At 50.8% G+C, this 15,253-nt stretch overlaps 1 protein-coding gene across 1 annotated transcript in view; it reads left to right on the top strand.

The window, feature by feature from the left end:
* RASGRP2 (RAS guanyl releasing protein 2) overlaps positions 1–15,253 on the top strand; it is a 1,313,980-nt gene that overhangs the window by 1,074,212 nt on the left and 224,515 nt on the right. Inside the window, exon 8 of the mRNA XM_040327755.1 lies at positions 3,850–3,966. Within this exon, the coding sequence (XP_040183689.1) occupies positions 3,850–3,966 (117 nt within the window). The remainder of the gene's footprint in view (positions 1–3,849; positions 3,967–15,253) is intronic.

Raw genomic sequence — 15,253 nt, 5'->3', positions numbered from 1 at the left:
TGTTCCATTGGGACCACTGTATCATGGGAATAGTCGAAGACATTGAGCCCAGCACGCTGAGGCAGGCTCTGGCTGACGCGAATTGGGAGGACAGTAGATTCCGTACCTTCCGAACTAGAGGTTCCACCTTCTCTAGGGGCAGCTGTACCCTGTTCTGTTCGGTGTCCAACTCTGCCGCCAGGAATATCATCACTTGTGAAGGTTGCAGGCTGCTCTTCCGCCAATTAATCAGCCAGCCGAAACTCTGAAGGGTAGAGATCAGGATCTCCCGTTGGAGGAGCAGAGTCTCCTGGCTCGCTGCTAAAAGCAGGATATCGTCCAGATAGTGATGCACCCGGAGCCCCTTCTCCCTGAGGAGTGCTATGAGAGGTAGGAGGACTTTTGTGAACGTCCTGGGTGCCGAAGAGATGCCGAATGGTAGGCATCGGAATTGGAAGTGATGTTGGCTGATGGAAAAGCGTAGAAACTTCTGGAATGCAGGATGAATTGGCACATGAAGGTAGGCGTCGGAAAGATCCACTGACAGCATCCAATCCCCTAGATTCACTGCCAGAAGAATAGACTGGAGACTTTCCATCTTGAAAGCTTCTATCTGAATTCTCCAGTTGAGTCGCTTGAGGTCTAGAACGGGCCGAAGGTCCCCTGATTTCTTTCGGACCAAAAATAGAGGGGAATAAAATCCCCTGCCTCTTTGGTGCGAAGGAACTTCTACGACTGCTCCCTTCAGAATAAGCTCTGAAACATATTGAACGAGAAGCTTCCTCTTGTCCAGAGAAGACGGAATCTTGGTGGGTTGGAAGACAATGTGAGGTAATGCCCCCATAAAGTTCCACTTGTGACCCTGATCGATCGTGGAAAGAGTCCATGGGTCCTTTATGTGCTCTGACCAAACTTCTGCGAAAGCCCTGAGCTTGGCGCCCACCTGAGCTGGGTGGGCAGGCAAAACTTCAAAAGGACTTTGGTTGGTCCCCCACGGTAATGGCCTTGGCCTTCTGAAACCTTGCAAAGGGAGGGCGAGTAGTTCTCCAATCTCTCCTAAAGTCCTTGCCGGGGCGATAGGTTCTGGCTTCTCTGTATCTGTCAGGAAGATTACGCCTGAAGGTGGGACCCTTCTGAGGCTTGGGCCTCCTGTCCGAGGGAATAAGCCCCGACTTTCCTCCAGTGACCTTGGAGATCGCTGAGTCCAACTTAGCGCCGAACAATTTTGTGCCATCGTACGGTATATTGCACCAATTGGACTTTGATGCTGTGTCAGCGACCCAGGGCTTCAGCCATAAGGCTCTGCGGGGCCATCACAGAGGCTAGCATGGATCTAGCCGAGGAGCGAATGGCGTCTACTGAAGCTCCTGCCACAAAGTCGCCTGCCAGTCTGATTTCCTGTAAAGAGGATATCACCTCACCCTGGTCTGTACCTTCTAGGAGGGCCTTCTCAGCATGGGCTGCCCATGTGGAAATGGCTCTGGCAACAGCCGCCGTGGTAATAGCTGGTCTGCATGCTCCCCCTGCCGACGAGTATGCTTTCTTTAGCTCCAAGTCAATCTTGCGATCGAGAACATCTCGGAAAGAGACCTCGTCTTCTATAGGCAACGTGACATGCCTGGCGAGCCGCATTAGGGATGAATCAACGATGGGAGCGTTGATGAGGGAAGAAATTTTAGACTCCTTCAGAGGGTACAACTTAGCGAGTTTATTGGACATACCAGGCCGCTTATCTGTTTTTTCCCACTCGTCCTTGATGAGGTCCTCCAATTCCTCAATGAAGGGGAACAGTTCAGGGTCCCTCCTTAATTCTGGGAAGTATTTCCCAACCTTCGGTGGTTCCGCCACAGGCTCTTCCCAGCCTATGGCCTCCTTAACCGAGCGTGCAAAGGGTTCGACCAGGATAAAATCAAAGCCTGACATCATGTCATGTTCCTCCTGATCGGGAAAGGTTCCTGCCAGCTGGGCATACGGACTGAAGGCTGAAGAGGTGCCCGGGGTGGGCTCATCGCAGGCCAGAGGGGCCATGGTCCAGGCTGCTTCCTGCGCAGGTTCTCTTGTGCGATCAGAAGCGACTCCAGCATCCGTCTCCCTTTCCTTTGTTGCTTCATTGAAGCAGGAGTGACAGGCTAGCTTCCCTGGCATTGCAGTAGCACTGCATACCCAGCAAGCGTTTGCTGCAGGACGGGCATGGTAATGTTCACGGTGCGCTGAGGGAGACTGTCTGCGGTGGGACCGGCTGCGACGGGAGCGGCTGTGGCGTGATCGGCTATGCCTTGATCACTGGTAACGGGAGGATGATCTTGACCGACTCTTGTGGGACCTCCTGCTTGATGCATGCCTGGATCTTTCCCTGCGTCGTGGGCTTTTGTCTCTGGGCCTGATGGGACTGCAAAAAAAAGCAGTGTTCAGTGGCCGGCTCTCTTTTGTCTCTTCAGTACTTACCGTTACTGATGGCCTCCATACCTTGTTTGTTGGAAGTGGTCTGCTAGGGCAGTGGGTTCCATGGAGTGAGCAGAGACAGTAGCAGATAGGAGCTGGAGGAAAGCAAAAGAGTTGTTAAAAAAAAAGCAAGAGAGATAAAATAAGGTAAGCCTGGAAGGGGAGAAGAGCTGGGTACCTTGGAGAAAAAATTCCCGGAAGAAACGGCAGAGCAGCAGCCTTAGGAAAGGAAAATTGCCAAAAGCACTTTTTAAAATTTGGCGCCGCCATCGCGTCGCTGATGACGTCATCGCGCATGCGCAGTAGCGCCGCGGGCATCCCGTCGCCATTTTGGATGAGGGCGAGGGAAGCTGCCAGCGTCATCAGAACGCTGCGCACATGCGCAGAGAGGACGGGGGGATGCGGAGGAGCGGGGGGGGGGGGAAGCATGGGACTGCACAGTCCAGCAAACCCTGCTGGAACAAGGTAAACCTGTAGAAAAAATACCACACAAAGGGAAGGCATACAGGATGCATTAGCCAGACATAATTAGAAATACCTGGATAGAAGGTGACCCACTGCCTGTGTTCTAAGCTCATTTAGAGCTTGTAAATGCCAGGATACTGCCGGGATTTAGCCCCTGAGACCACCAGAGCGGGGATCCCCCCATAGAGCTCTATTAGAGACTGTACAGGGGGGACTTCCAAACAGGAGAGGCTGAACCTGCTGGGGCGATAGCGGTAGGAGGCAAGCTTATACATCCACGTCCTTGTCAGGTGAGGATAAAAAAGAGAATGATGCCGGGTGTCTCCTCTTCGGATTTATAGCTAACCAATCCTGTCAGGTTGTGGGGGCAGAGTCACAACCCAGTGTGTGCTGCCATGAATGCATCAGGAAAAGTCCTTTATTAAAAAAAAAAAAAACATTCCAACAATGTAGTCCTGTCTGTCCAGCGTTGTTCTCAATGTCCCGTGGTGATCCGATATCCAGCGATGCGGCAGTCTCCAGTCTCCACTCCACACGAAACCCCCATGATGTAAGAGGGGGCGGGGTCATCTGTCCACATCATTGGGTAAGCCCCGCTTGCCGGAGAAAGCTGGGACTTACCCTATGATGTGGACAAGTGACCCTGCCCGTGATGTCACGGGGCAGGGTCATCCGCCCACGTCATTGGGTAACCCCCGCTAACACATTACCCAGTCCATGTCAGTATACAGTAGATGTCCAGCATGATATTTCTCCCCAATGAAATCTGATGTGTTTTTATACAGTGTTGCTTTTTTTTCTGAGCAATGTGTGTGTGTGTATATGTATGTATGTATATGTATATGTATATATATACACACACACACACACACACACACACAACAACAAAAAAGTAAGCTTGTTCACTATAGTAGTTTGTTACATGCGTTTTAAATGTCCTAACGACTAAATTTGTTATTGCAGAAACTTCTAGAGCTACAAAACTTTAACACCCTTATGTCTGTTGTTGGCGGCCTCAGCCATAGCTCTATCTCCCGCCTAAAAGAAACACAGACCCATGTTGGTGCAGAGACTATCAAGGTAATTTAAGATTACACTTAACTCACCATATCAGATGCTTTGTGTGCTCAGCTGTCATATAACATTTTTTGTTGTTGTAAACTACTAAGTACTGAACTCAATGTCATAGTTTAACTATTAGGCCGCATACACATGATCAGTCCATCCGATGAGAATGGTTCCGACGGTCCGCTTTCATCGGTTCACCGATGAAGCAGACTGATGGTCTGATGTGCGTACACACCATTGTTTCCAAAACCGATCGGGTCAGAAAACACACGATGTGCTGAAAAAAACGAAGTTCAATGCTTCCAAGCATGCGTCGACTTGATTCTGAGCATGCGTGGGTTTTTGAACCGATGGTCGTTCGTACTAACGACCGGTTTGGACCTATCGGTCAGCCATCAATCGGTTCGATTTTAAAGCAAGTTCTCTTTTTTTGGACCGAAGGACAACAGACCGATGGGGCGTACACACGGTCGGTTTGGACTGATGAAACTGAACTTCAGTCCGTTTTCATCGGTTTGGACCGACCGTGTGTACGCGGCCTTATGGTTTACAATCAAAAATGATGTGTTTGTTCAACTGCTCCTAAACTCTCCTCTGTTATCTTATCAGTACATATACACAGGGGCCCAGATTCAGGTACGACTTGCGCGGGAGCAAGTGTGATTTGCGCCGCGCAAGTACTGATTTGCTCCCATGCAAATTTGCCGCTGATTCTGTAAACCAGTTAAGCCAGAAATGCGGCCATTTTCCCGCGCACGCAGCCTAGCTGCTCCGGCGCAATTTTCGCGCAATTTTGCGCGGGGTGTAAGTTGCGCCTTCATGGAATTCCCTCAGCGAATATGCAAATTAGGTACTGCCGATGATTCAGAAACATGCGCGTGTGATGCGCATCTTGCGCTGGAAGCGCGCAAGCTTTTTTCCCTGGGCAAACTTGCTCCTGTTAAAAGCAGGGGCAAGTTAGCAAAAGATGGCCAAATGTCATCTGAAGGAGCGCGCAACTTCAGCAGCACCTAGACAGACGAGCTGAACAAGCAGAGCACCCACATTTTCGGGACCTCACATCTGTGCACCAACATGCCAGGGGCAGCTATGGTTCTTGATATTCTATTGACTGAGCCGACTCGTAGGAGGGCACGGGAGAGGATTTACAGAGGGCGCTACAACCTTTTTCAGATGAGTGATACTGAGGTGTATCGCATGTTTCGTTTTAGCCCTGAAGTCATCCTTGAGTTGGTAACAATCCTGCAGGATGACATCAGCAGCCCGACCCATCGGGGACAGGCAGTGCAGCCACTGGTGAAGGTAGTGGCAACCCTTAATTTTTTGGCAAGTGGCTCATTTCAGCGCACAGGTGGAGTGGTGGCGGGGATTTCCCAATCCAGCATGAGCAGGTGTGTGCACCAAGTGATCCCTGCAATACTCAGACGAATGGGCACACAATTTATCAAACCAACCACGGCTGACCTGCGGCAGAAGGCAATCAGTGATTTTTATGCATTAGCCAGATTTCCACGCACTGTGGGTGCAATAGATTGTATCCATGTGGCACTACGCCCCCCCCCCGGCTCCTCGAGCATATCTACTGCAACAGGAAACATTGGCATTCGATAAATGTGCAGATGATTGTGGATGCACATGGCCTCATATGGCATGTCCGTGCCAAACACCCAGGGTCAAGCCATGACAGTTTTATTTACCGACACAGCCCCATCCCAACCGAGTTTGACCAGAACATGTATGGAGACAGCTGGCTGATTGGTGAGTGACATGGGTGTCAGGTATGACTGCCCCTCCCCCCATGATGCACACATCACAAGGGGCACATGCACGACTAACATTCTCCTGTCTTTTCCCTTCCAGGTGACTCTGCATATGCCCTGGGACCTCACATGATGACCCCATTTCATAACCCTCAAACACCAGGAGAGGAAAGATATAACGAAGCCCATGCACGTACCCGTGCGGTGGTGGAGCGCACATTTGGCATTCTTAAATCTCGATTCAGATGTCTGGATAAATCAGGGGGGACCCTATTGTATTCACCCAACTTTGTATGCCAAATCGTAGGGGCATGTAGTATTCTCCACAATTTAGCTCTAAGAAGGGGCATGCACATTGAGCTACGCAATGACCTTACCCCTGAACCACGCAACCCCCCCCCCCCCCAAGAAACACTACCGGATCTTCTGAGGGAAGAGCAATCCGGAATGGTATTGTGGAACGTCTCTTTGCACATTAAACACACCCTGATCTTGTCACAAGTATAATGCATGTATGTACACCACTGTAGTCCCTAGCACACACACGACACATGCACCCCAAATTGGATTAGACCCAACAATACCCCATGGTATTAGGGAGCAGCAACGCCGCGTCAAGGCTCCAATTATGTTGCTGTCCATTCATACACCTTTCACATGGCAGAGGGTGACACCCCTTTTCCAGCAGGAGTGCCACCCCCCCCCCCATTCACACACCAGTCACACTGTAGTATACACTCCTCACCGTGTGTAGGGACTACAAATAAATATAAAAACTCATATCCTGAGCATATAAAAAAATAGAAACTCATATCCTGAGCATATATAAAAATAATAAAAAAATCATATTCTGTGGGGGAAAAAAAATGTAGACAATAAATTATTTTTTTGTTTTTTTCTTTGGGCCAAGGGTGCCCCGGCTCCGGCTCCTCAATCTCCGTGGTGCAGAGGAGGCATGGGGTGGGGATGGAGGGGGGGAGGAGGAGCATCAACCCCTACTTCCACACTCCTTGCAGGTGGTGGCTGCATGCCCTCCATGGCGTTGGCCAGGCGGGCGAGGATTGTGTTGGTCTGGGCCAACATCCTCATTTGGCGGGTGGTGGTATCCCGCTGATGCCGGCGGGTAACTCTCGCCTCCTCCTGCACTGCAGCGGTGTTGGCCTCCACCGCAGCTGTCATCCTGCTTAACAAAGCTGGTGTGGTCTCCTGAGCCACCAAGCAGGTGACTATGGCCTTAGAGTTGCCACTAATTTCCCCCAGGCTCTGTGCGACATGTTTGTCCCGGTCCGCATGCAGGGTGAGGGCATGCTGCATAGAGGTGGAGGTGGATGCCATGCTGTCCGCCAGACGACGCACCTCTCCCACCATGGCCCCTATATGGCGGGTCTGTAGGGCCTGCTCCTCCAGCAGACCGTCACGGAGGGTGGAGGGTATATGCCTCGTTTTGGACAGAGCCTTCCTGGGAGGAGAGGCTCGGCCACGGACAGAGGGAGAAGGGGAGGGGTCCACAAGGGAGGGGCTTGCCCTGGAGGGGGATGACGTGCTGGGCGGGGGGGTGGTGGGTTTGGTCAGGGATGGTGGTCTCCTCCTGGAGGGAGCCAGAGTCCTCCTGGATGAGGAAAAAGGTATCCTCCTCCAATACCACTTCCTCCTCCATACTTGGCCCCGGTATGATCTCCTCCTGGACCAGCATAGCCAGAATGTCCATGGGGCCTGACTGGACCCCTGGCTCTGGTCTGGATGGGCTGGGTCAAACCGCAGCCGAAGACGGCCCAGCTTCATCATCATCATCACCACCTGTGGATGACACCAAAACGAAATATTTTGCTGGTGCAACACACTTCTCACATGTTCACTTGTACCCCCTCCCATGATGCACAGCAGATATGAAAGAAAAATAACTTACCAGTCCCCAAGTTCCCAACAGTGGAGTCGAACCCTTCAAGTCCCTCCACCTGCTCCTGTATGAAAGTTTGTGCAATAAGCTGCTCCTCCTGATTGAGCCGGATCATACATCGCAGCCCACCTCCCGTGCCACCAGTATGTTTCCTGATAAGGGCCAGTTTATCCCGAACCCTGCGCCTCATATCATTTAATTTCTTCTGGATGTCATCCCAGGTACGCACTTCATTACCCAGGGCATTGATGTCCAGGGCAATGGCTTCATATATAGCCCTCCTTTGGGCAATGGTGGTGTTTGCCCGCTGGGCACCATATAGGACTTCCTTATGCTGCTGGAGTGCAGCAATCAGGATGTCCATCTCCGCAGCCACGAAGTTGGCCTTCCTTTTTTTGATCCCTTTGGGAGGTGCCATGTCTTGCAAATGGGCTGAATTTCCTTGCTCAGGGGGGGTAGGAAAAAGCAGGATGAAATTCAGCAAAGAACCTGCGCAAGTCTGCTCCTATTTATTTGCTCAGTGCAAGCAGCTGAGCAGGATTTGCCCTGAAATTATGCTTGGCGCAGTTTGACGCATGCGCAGACGGCAGCGCTCTAACTGCGCATGCGCGCGCCTGGCGCAAACCTCTGCTGAGCCGAAAATTCCTCATTTACATAGGGGCACACCCACTTTGACTTGCACGGCCTTGCGCCCTCAGCTTTGCCTGAGGCTGGGTTCACACTACTACACTACTTTCATCCTACTTTGCTCTGTGTTCAATGTTTCCCTATGAGAGCGTCTTGTAGCGTCCTACACAAGTCGGTCCGACTTTGAAAATGCTCCCTGTACTACTGTTGGTCCTACATTGATCCTACTTCAGGCCCATTGAATATCATTGAAGTCGGACCAAATTAGTATCCTGTTCATGAAAGTAGGATGGATGTAGGATAAATGTAGGACCGATGTAGCAGAGCAAAGTAGGATGAAAGTAGTGTAGTAGTGTGAACCCAGCCTTAAACAGGAGCAAATTAACTGAACAAACGATTCCTGAATCAGGTGGCAATTTGGCAAAATTGCTCCAGCGCAGAGAAATTCAGCTGAGCGGCTCAGGTGTAAGTAATGGGCAAATCTACCTGAATCTGGGCCAGGGTCGTTTTTAGTTGTTTCTATGCAGTTGAGTTTAGAGGCTTTTTCTGAAACCCCAAAAAATGCATTCAGAAGCTGTGTTTAACCACTTCCCGCCCGGTCTATAGGAAATAGACGTCCGGGAAGTGGTTACCAAATCCTGACAGGACGTTCTCGAACGTCCTGCAGGATAATGCCTAGCGCGCGCCCGCGGGGGCGCGCAGCTCGGTGATCGGGGACGGCGTGTGTCCCTCGGACACAGCGCTTCCCCGATCACGGTAAACAGCCAATTTCATTGGCTGTTTACCACGTGATCAGCTGTGTCAAAGACGCAGCTGATCACATGTCAAAACAAACTCGGCGGCGTGCTCCGTGCGCGCCGCCAGAGGCTTGCAGAGCGGGGATCGGGGAAGGCGCGTGTCCCATGGACACAGCGCTTCCCCGATCAGGGTAAACAGCCAATGAAATTGGCTGTTTACCACGTGACCGGCTGTGTCCAATCACAGACGGTCACAAATGTAAACAAACAGGGCAGTTAGTACCTGATCTCTGATCTCTCCTCACACACCGATTTGTGAGGAGAGAGCAGGGATCAGTAAGTGAGATCAGTGTAGTTTGTTACTGTAGTTTGTGCACAACACAGCCCCCCCTCCCCCCCACCAATAAAGAGGACCTGACACAGCCCACCTGTCAATCAGCCCACCTGTCAATCAGCCCTCTGTCAATCAGCCCACCATTCAATCAGCCCACCTGTCAATCAGCCAATCTGTCAATCAGCGGTACCACCGCCATCAGTACCACCACCACCCGTACCGCCATCGGTACCACCGCCACCCATACTGCCACCACCCGTACCGCTGCCACCCTTACCGCCATCTGTACCGCTGCCACCCTTACCACCATCTGTACCGCTGCCACCCGTACCGCCATCGGTACCGCCGCCATCGGTACCGCCGCCACCTGTACCGCCGCCACCCGTACCACCACCACCCCTACCACCGCCATCGGTACCACCACCCGTACCACAACCATCGGTACCAACACCACTCGTACCACCGCCATCGGTACCACCACACATTCCTGCCACTAATACCTCCATTGATACCGCCACACAGGCTACCAGTACCGCCATCTGTACCACCACCACCCGTACCAACACCACCACCCGTACCACCGACACCGGTACCACCACCCATACCGCCATCGGTACCACCACCCGTGCCACCACCCATACCGCCAACGGTACCACCACCACCACCCAAACCGCCATCGGTACCACCACCACCCGTACCGCCATCGGTACCACCACCACCCGTACCGCCATCGGTACCACCACCACCCGTACCGCCATCGGTACCGGTACCACCACCACCCGTACCAACACCACCACCCGTACCACCGCCATCGGTACCGCCACCACCCGTACCGCCATCGGTACCGCCATCGGTACCACCACCACCCGTACCGCCATCGGTACAACCACCATCCGTACCAACACCACCACCTGTACCACCGACATCGGTACCACCACCCATACCGCCAACGGTACCACCACCACCACCACCCAAACCGCCATCGGTACCACCACCACCCGTACCGCCATCGGTACCACCACCACCCGTACCGCCATCGGTACCACCACCACCACCCATACCCGCCACTAATACCTTTATCGGTACCACCACACAGGCCACCAGCAGTACTATTACGCAGGCCCAACAATAAGTACTGCCATACTGCCATAATGTCCAAAAGGCATTACACGACCGAGGAGGCATTTGTCATTATTTCCACCATGTCGGATAACAGCGAGGAGCTCTCATTATCCGATTCTGATTCGGAATACGAGCCAGTGGAGGATACTGGCTCAGAGTCAGAGTCAGAGTATGAGTCCCCGGAGGAAACCGTCCCTCCCAAAAGAATGCGATCGGGACCAAGTTCAGGACCAAGTTCAGGACCAAGATCAGGACCAAGATCAGGACCAAGTTCAGGACCAAGATCAGGACCAAGATCAGGACCAAGTTCAGGACCAAGTTCAGGACCAAGTTCAGGACCAAGTTCAGGACCAAGATCAGGACCAAGATCAGGACCAAGATCAGGACCAAGATCAGGACCAAGATCTGCAGATCTGCCCAGCACCAGCAGCGCCATACCCCAGGAAGAGGAGCCCAGTACAAATAATGGAAATACACGCCCAACTCGAAGAATCCTGCCCCAGTCCTACCTTCCCGATGCCCTGGCAAACCCCTTATGGTTGCCTGCCAACTCAGGATCCGCTATCATCCCCCCTTTCACCGCACAGCCAGGTGTGCAGCCCGACACTACAGATTTTTCTAAATTTGATTATTTTTGTTTATTTTTCCCAGAAGATTTTATGCAGAATATAGTGGATCAAACCAATATATATGCATCCCAATTTATTGCCGCCAACCCCAATTCTTCCTACGCCCGCATGTTCCAGTGGCGGCGTCTAACATTGGAAGAATTTAAAATGTTTTTGGGCCTTATGTTCAATATGGGACTTACAAAGAAGAATGAAGGCCATTCATATTGGTCTACACGCCCCATTGAACACATGCCTATATTTTCCTCTGTCATGTCCAGGACAAGATACGACATGATAATGCGTTTTCTCCACTTTAATGACAATTCACAGTGCCCTCCCCGAGATCATCCCCACTACGATAAATTATACAAAATACGCCCCCTAATCAATGCCTTTTCCCAGAGATTTGCAGAAGTTTTCATCCCAGACCAAAACATTTGTGTGGACGAGTCCCTCATCCATTTCACTGGCCGACTGCACTTCAAGCAGTACATCCCAAACAAGAGAGCCAGGTATGGATTAAAATTAAATAAATTATGCGATCGAGCCACTGGATATGTGTTCACATTCAGGATCTACGAAGGCAAAGACTCCCAGCTCCAGCCCCGTGATTGCCCCACATATATTGGAACCAGTGGGAAAATTGTCTGGGAGTTGGCATACCCCCTGTTCGGAAAAGGCTATCATTTATATGTTGATAATTATTATACCAGCCTGCCCCTTTTTCGTCACCTTTACAGCAAGCAAACCCCGGCCTGCGGTACCTTCAAAAAAAACCGGAAGGGATTCCCACAAAATTTGTTGACCAAAAATTTGAAAACTGGAGAATCGTCATTCATGAGGAACGAGGAGGTGTTGGCCATGAAGTGGAGGGACAAGAAAGATGTCCACATCCTCTCTACCATCCACAATGACACCATGGTGGAGATCCAAAGACGACACGGCCCTATTACAAAGCCCGAATGTGTTCACGATTACAATTTGTACATGGGTGGGGTGGATTTAAATGACCAGATGTTACAGCCCTACTTATCAACAAGAAAGTCCTATTTTTGGCACAAAAAAGTTGCGTTTCACTTGTTTCACATGGCCCTTTATAATTCGTTTGTCTGCTACCAAAAAGCCAATCAGCCAACTCAAAACCCACAAATCTCCTACCTCAGATATATCAAGGATATCATTGAAGCTCTCATTTATCAACAAGATCCCGTCCCAGGAAGCATTCGCTCTGATTGTGTGAGTCGTCTTCACGAGCGACACTTTCCCTTTAGCATCCCCCACACAGAATCTGGAAGAAAACGCCAAAAAAAATGCCGTGTATGCAGCAGAGCAGGAATAAGAAGAGACACCACCTGTTACTGTCCTGATTGTCCCTCCCAACCTGGCCTGTGCCTGGGACAGTGCTTCAAAACGTATCATACATCCATCCAATATTAGTTCCCCTTATTATTAACAGACTGCCATTTCCCCATTTGCCTGCTACCATGTAACTACCTTCCATGTTAATTAACTGACCCTGGCCTGTTTACCGACGATGTCTTTGCTTGCCGATTTAAACCACGTTTCTGACCTCCACGTGCACCAACCTCAGCCTGTTTACCGACGATGTCTTTGCTTGCCGATTTAAACCACGTTTCTGACCTCCATGTGTACCAACCTCAGCCTGTTTACCGACGATGCCTCTGCCTGCCAATTTAAACCACGTTTCTGACTTCCACGTGCACCGACCTTGGCCTGTTAATCTACCACGTTTTTGCCTGCCACTTGGACTGATCTTTTGGCCATTTACTTTTAGTACACAGGGGTCTCACATATGTGAGGGGCTTCAGAAAAGCGTTCTGAGTAGAGAAAACCAGTTTTTAGTTTTCTGTGCTCCCAGAACAGGGTCTGGTTGCCCGGAGGCTTCAAAGCGATTTGGGTGGGAGAAGCCTCTACCCCTGTCCCCCTGGCCCTAAGCTTGACGGTCCTTCCTGCTGCCTGGACCAATGCTTTGGCTGTGCTGACCATATTACTGCCTGTAATGACCCATGACATTATGGACCATGTTTCTTCCTGCTGCTTGGACTAATACTTTGGCTGTGTTGATCATATATCTGCCTGCTGCCTCTACTGACTTTGCACCAGGGGCGGACTGACCATTGAGTCACTCGGGCACTGCCCGAGGGCCCCATGCCACTAGGGGGCCCCATCCGGGTTGACAGGCTCAGTAAAACCAGGGACAGTATGTAAAAATCTGTGTTTTTTTTAGATCTGTCCCCGATATGTCCGAAAATGACATGCTTTTAATGTGAATATCCCAAGATTTTAGCTGCCCGCCTCTGCACTACCTCCTGGCGTGGTGGCCATCTGTAAACCAGAGGGGCCCCATACTCTTCTATTGCCCGGGGGCCCCATGAGTTGTCAGTCCGCCCCTGCTTTGCACAGTATTTCTGCTGGGACACCTCTGCCTGCTACCTGGACCTGTGCTTTTGGCGGTGCTTTGGCTGTGCTTTGGCTGTGCTCTGGCTGTGCTGACAGTTTCTCTGCCTGTACGAACTATGGACAGTATTCCTGCCTGCTGCCTGAATGATTGCTTTTGTTGTCGCTGACCTCATCCCTGTCTGCTGCCTGGACTGATGCTCTCCTCTGTGGACCACTGCACTTCTAAAACCACAGGTAATCTTTTGTTATTTGATATGTACCTGCTATGTGTTAGATATATGAAGGGCCTTCAAAAATGTGATCGGTAGTCAGAAAATGATATGTGCAATTAATGCTGCTAGAATGCCTGGAAGTGCTACTTAGATGTTGGGCCTCTGTATGTGGTCAGGCTGTGTAAAAGTCCCACACATTTGGTATCGCCATACTCAGGAGGAGTAGCGGAATGCATTTTGGGGTGTCATGTTTGCTATGTATATGCTATGTGTTAGAAATATCTTATAAATGGACAACTTTGTGTAAAAAAAAAGCATTTTCATTTTTTTTCCACATTTCCCAAAAAATTCTGGAAAAAAATGAACCGTTTAAAAGACTCATAATGCTTCATAGATTATACGTTGGGGTGTTAGCTTTCCAAAATGGGGTCATTTTGTGGGTAATTCCATTGTCCTGGTGTTCCAGGGCCTTCAAAAGTGTAATAGGTTGTCAACTAGTTAGATGTGCAATTTATGCTCCTAAAACCCCTGATGGCGCTCCCTGCATGTTGGGCATCGGTATGTGGCCAGGCAGTGAAAAAGTCTCACACATGGGGTATCGTTTTACTCAGGAGGAGTAGCAGAATGTATTTTGGGGTGTCATTTTTGCTATGTACATGCTATGTGTTGGAAATATCTTATCAATGGACAACTTTGTGTAAAAAATATGCGATTTCATTTTTTTTCCACATATTCCAAAAAATTCTGGAAAAAAATGAACCGTTCAAAAGACTCATTATGCCTGTCAGGGACTCACCTCTCAATCCCGGAATCCTTCCAGAGGGTTAAATCAGCGGCGCGCAATCGCGCACCGTCGTGTGCCTGTGGTGCGCGCGCGTGCGTTAACGGCGCGCGCGTGCACGCCGGGAGCGCGCGCAGCGGGGCGCGCGCGTGCGCGCTGACTTCTTGGCGCCAAAACGGCTTTAAATGGACACTGACAGCTCCAGCACATTGCTGTCTGATCTACAGTCTCTGAACGCTGTTACCCTGAAGAAACCTGATTACCTGCTATCACCTATTTGACCCGGCTTGTTTGACCTTCCGCACCTCTCCGATCCCGACCTCGGCTGCTATCGACCTACCTCTGATTGATCCACTGTTGCCTGACCTACCTGCCTGCACAACGATTACTCTCCTGCTTATCCCATCTGAATACCTGAACTCTCTATTGTGATCCGGCTTGTTTTGACCCTGCTTCCGTCTGCTATCTACTTACCAGCTTGCCTTCTCAGTTGTTGCTGTGAATCTTCTGCCTGTGTCACAGACCCCACTTCCGGTTCCAGCTCCCGTCTACACTTCCAGCAGTGGTCTGCATCTACTCACCTATCAAGCCAGCCGGCACTCCTACCCCGCCAGGCTTCTGAGTCTGCTGTTCCATATCCAGCAGCTCACAAGCCGGAGTTGTAAGAGAGGCCTACTCCTACCACCGGGCTCTGGTTACCAGGTACGTGATACATAACAGTATCAGACAGCCATGTCAGAGCCCTCAGGAGTGGCCCCAGCAATGGAGGAGATTTGTAAACACCTCGCATCTCTCAC

This window comes from Rana temporaria, chromosome 11 (assembly GCF_905171775.1).
Source record: "Rana temporaria chromosome 11, aRanTem1.1, whole genome shotgun sequence".
NCBI classification, from domain to species: Eukaryota; Metazoa; Chordata; class Amphibia; order Anura; family Ranidae; genus Rana; species Rana temporaria.
The sequence above is the reverse complement of the archived record's forward strand: the minus strand, read 5'-3'. Positions and strand labels throughout refer to the sequence as shown.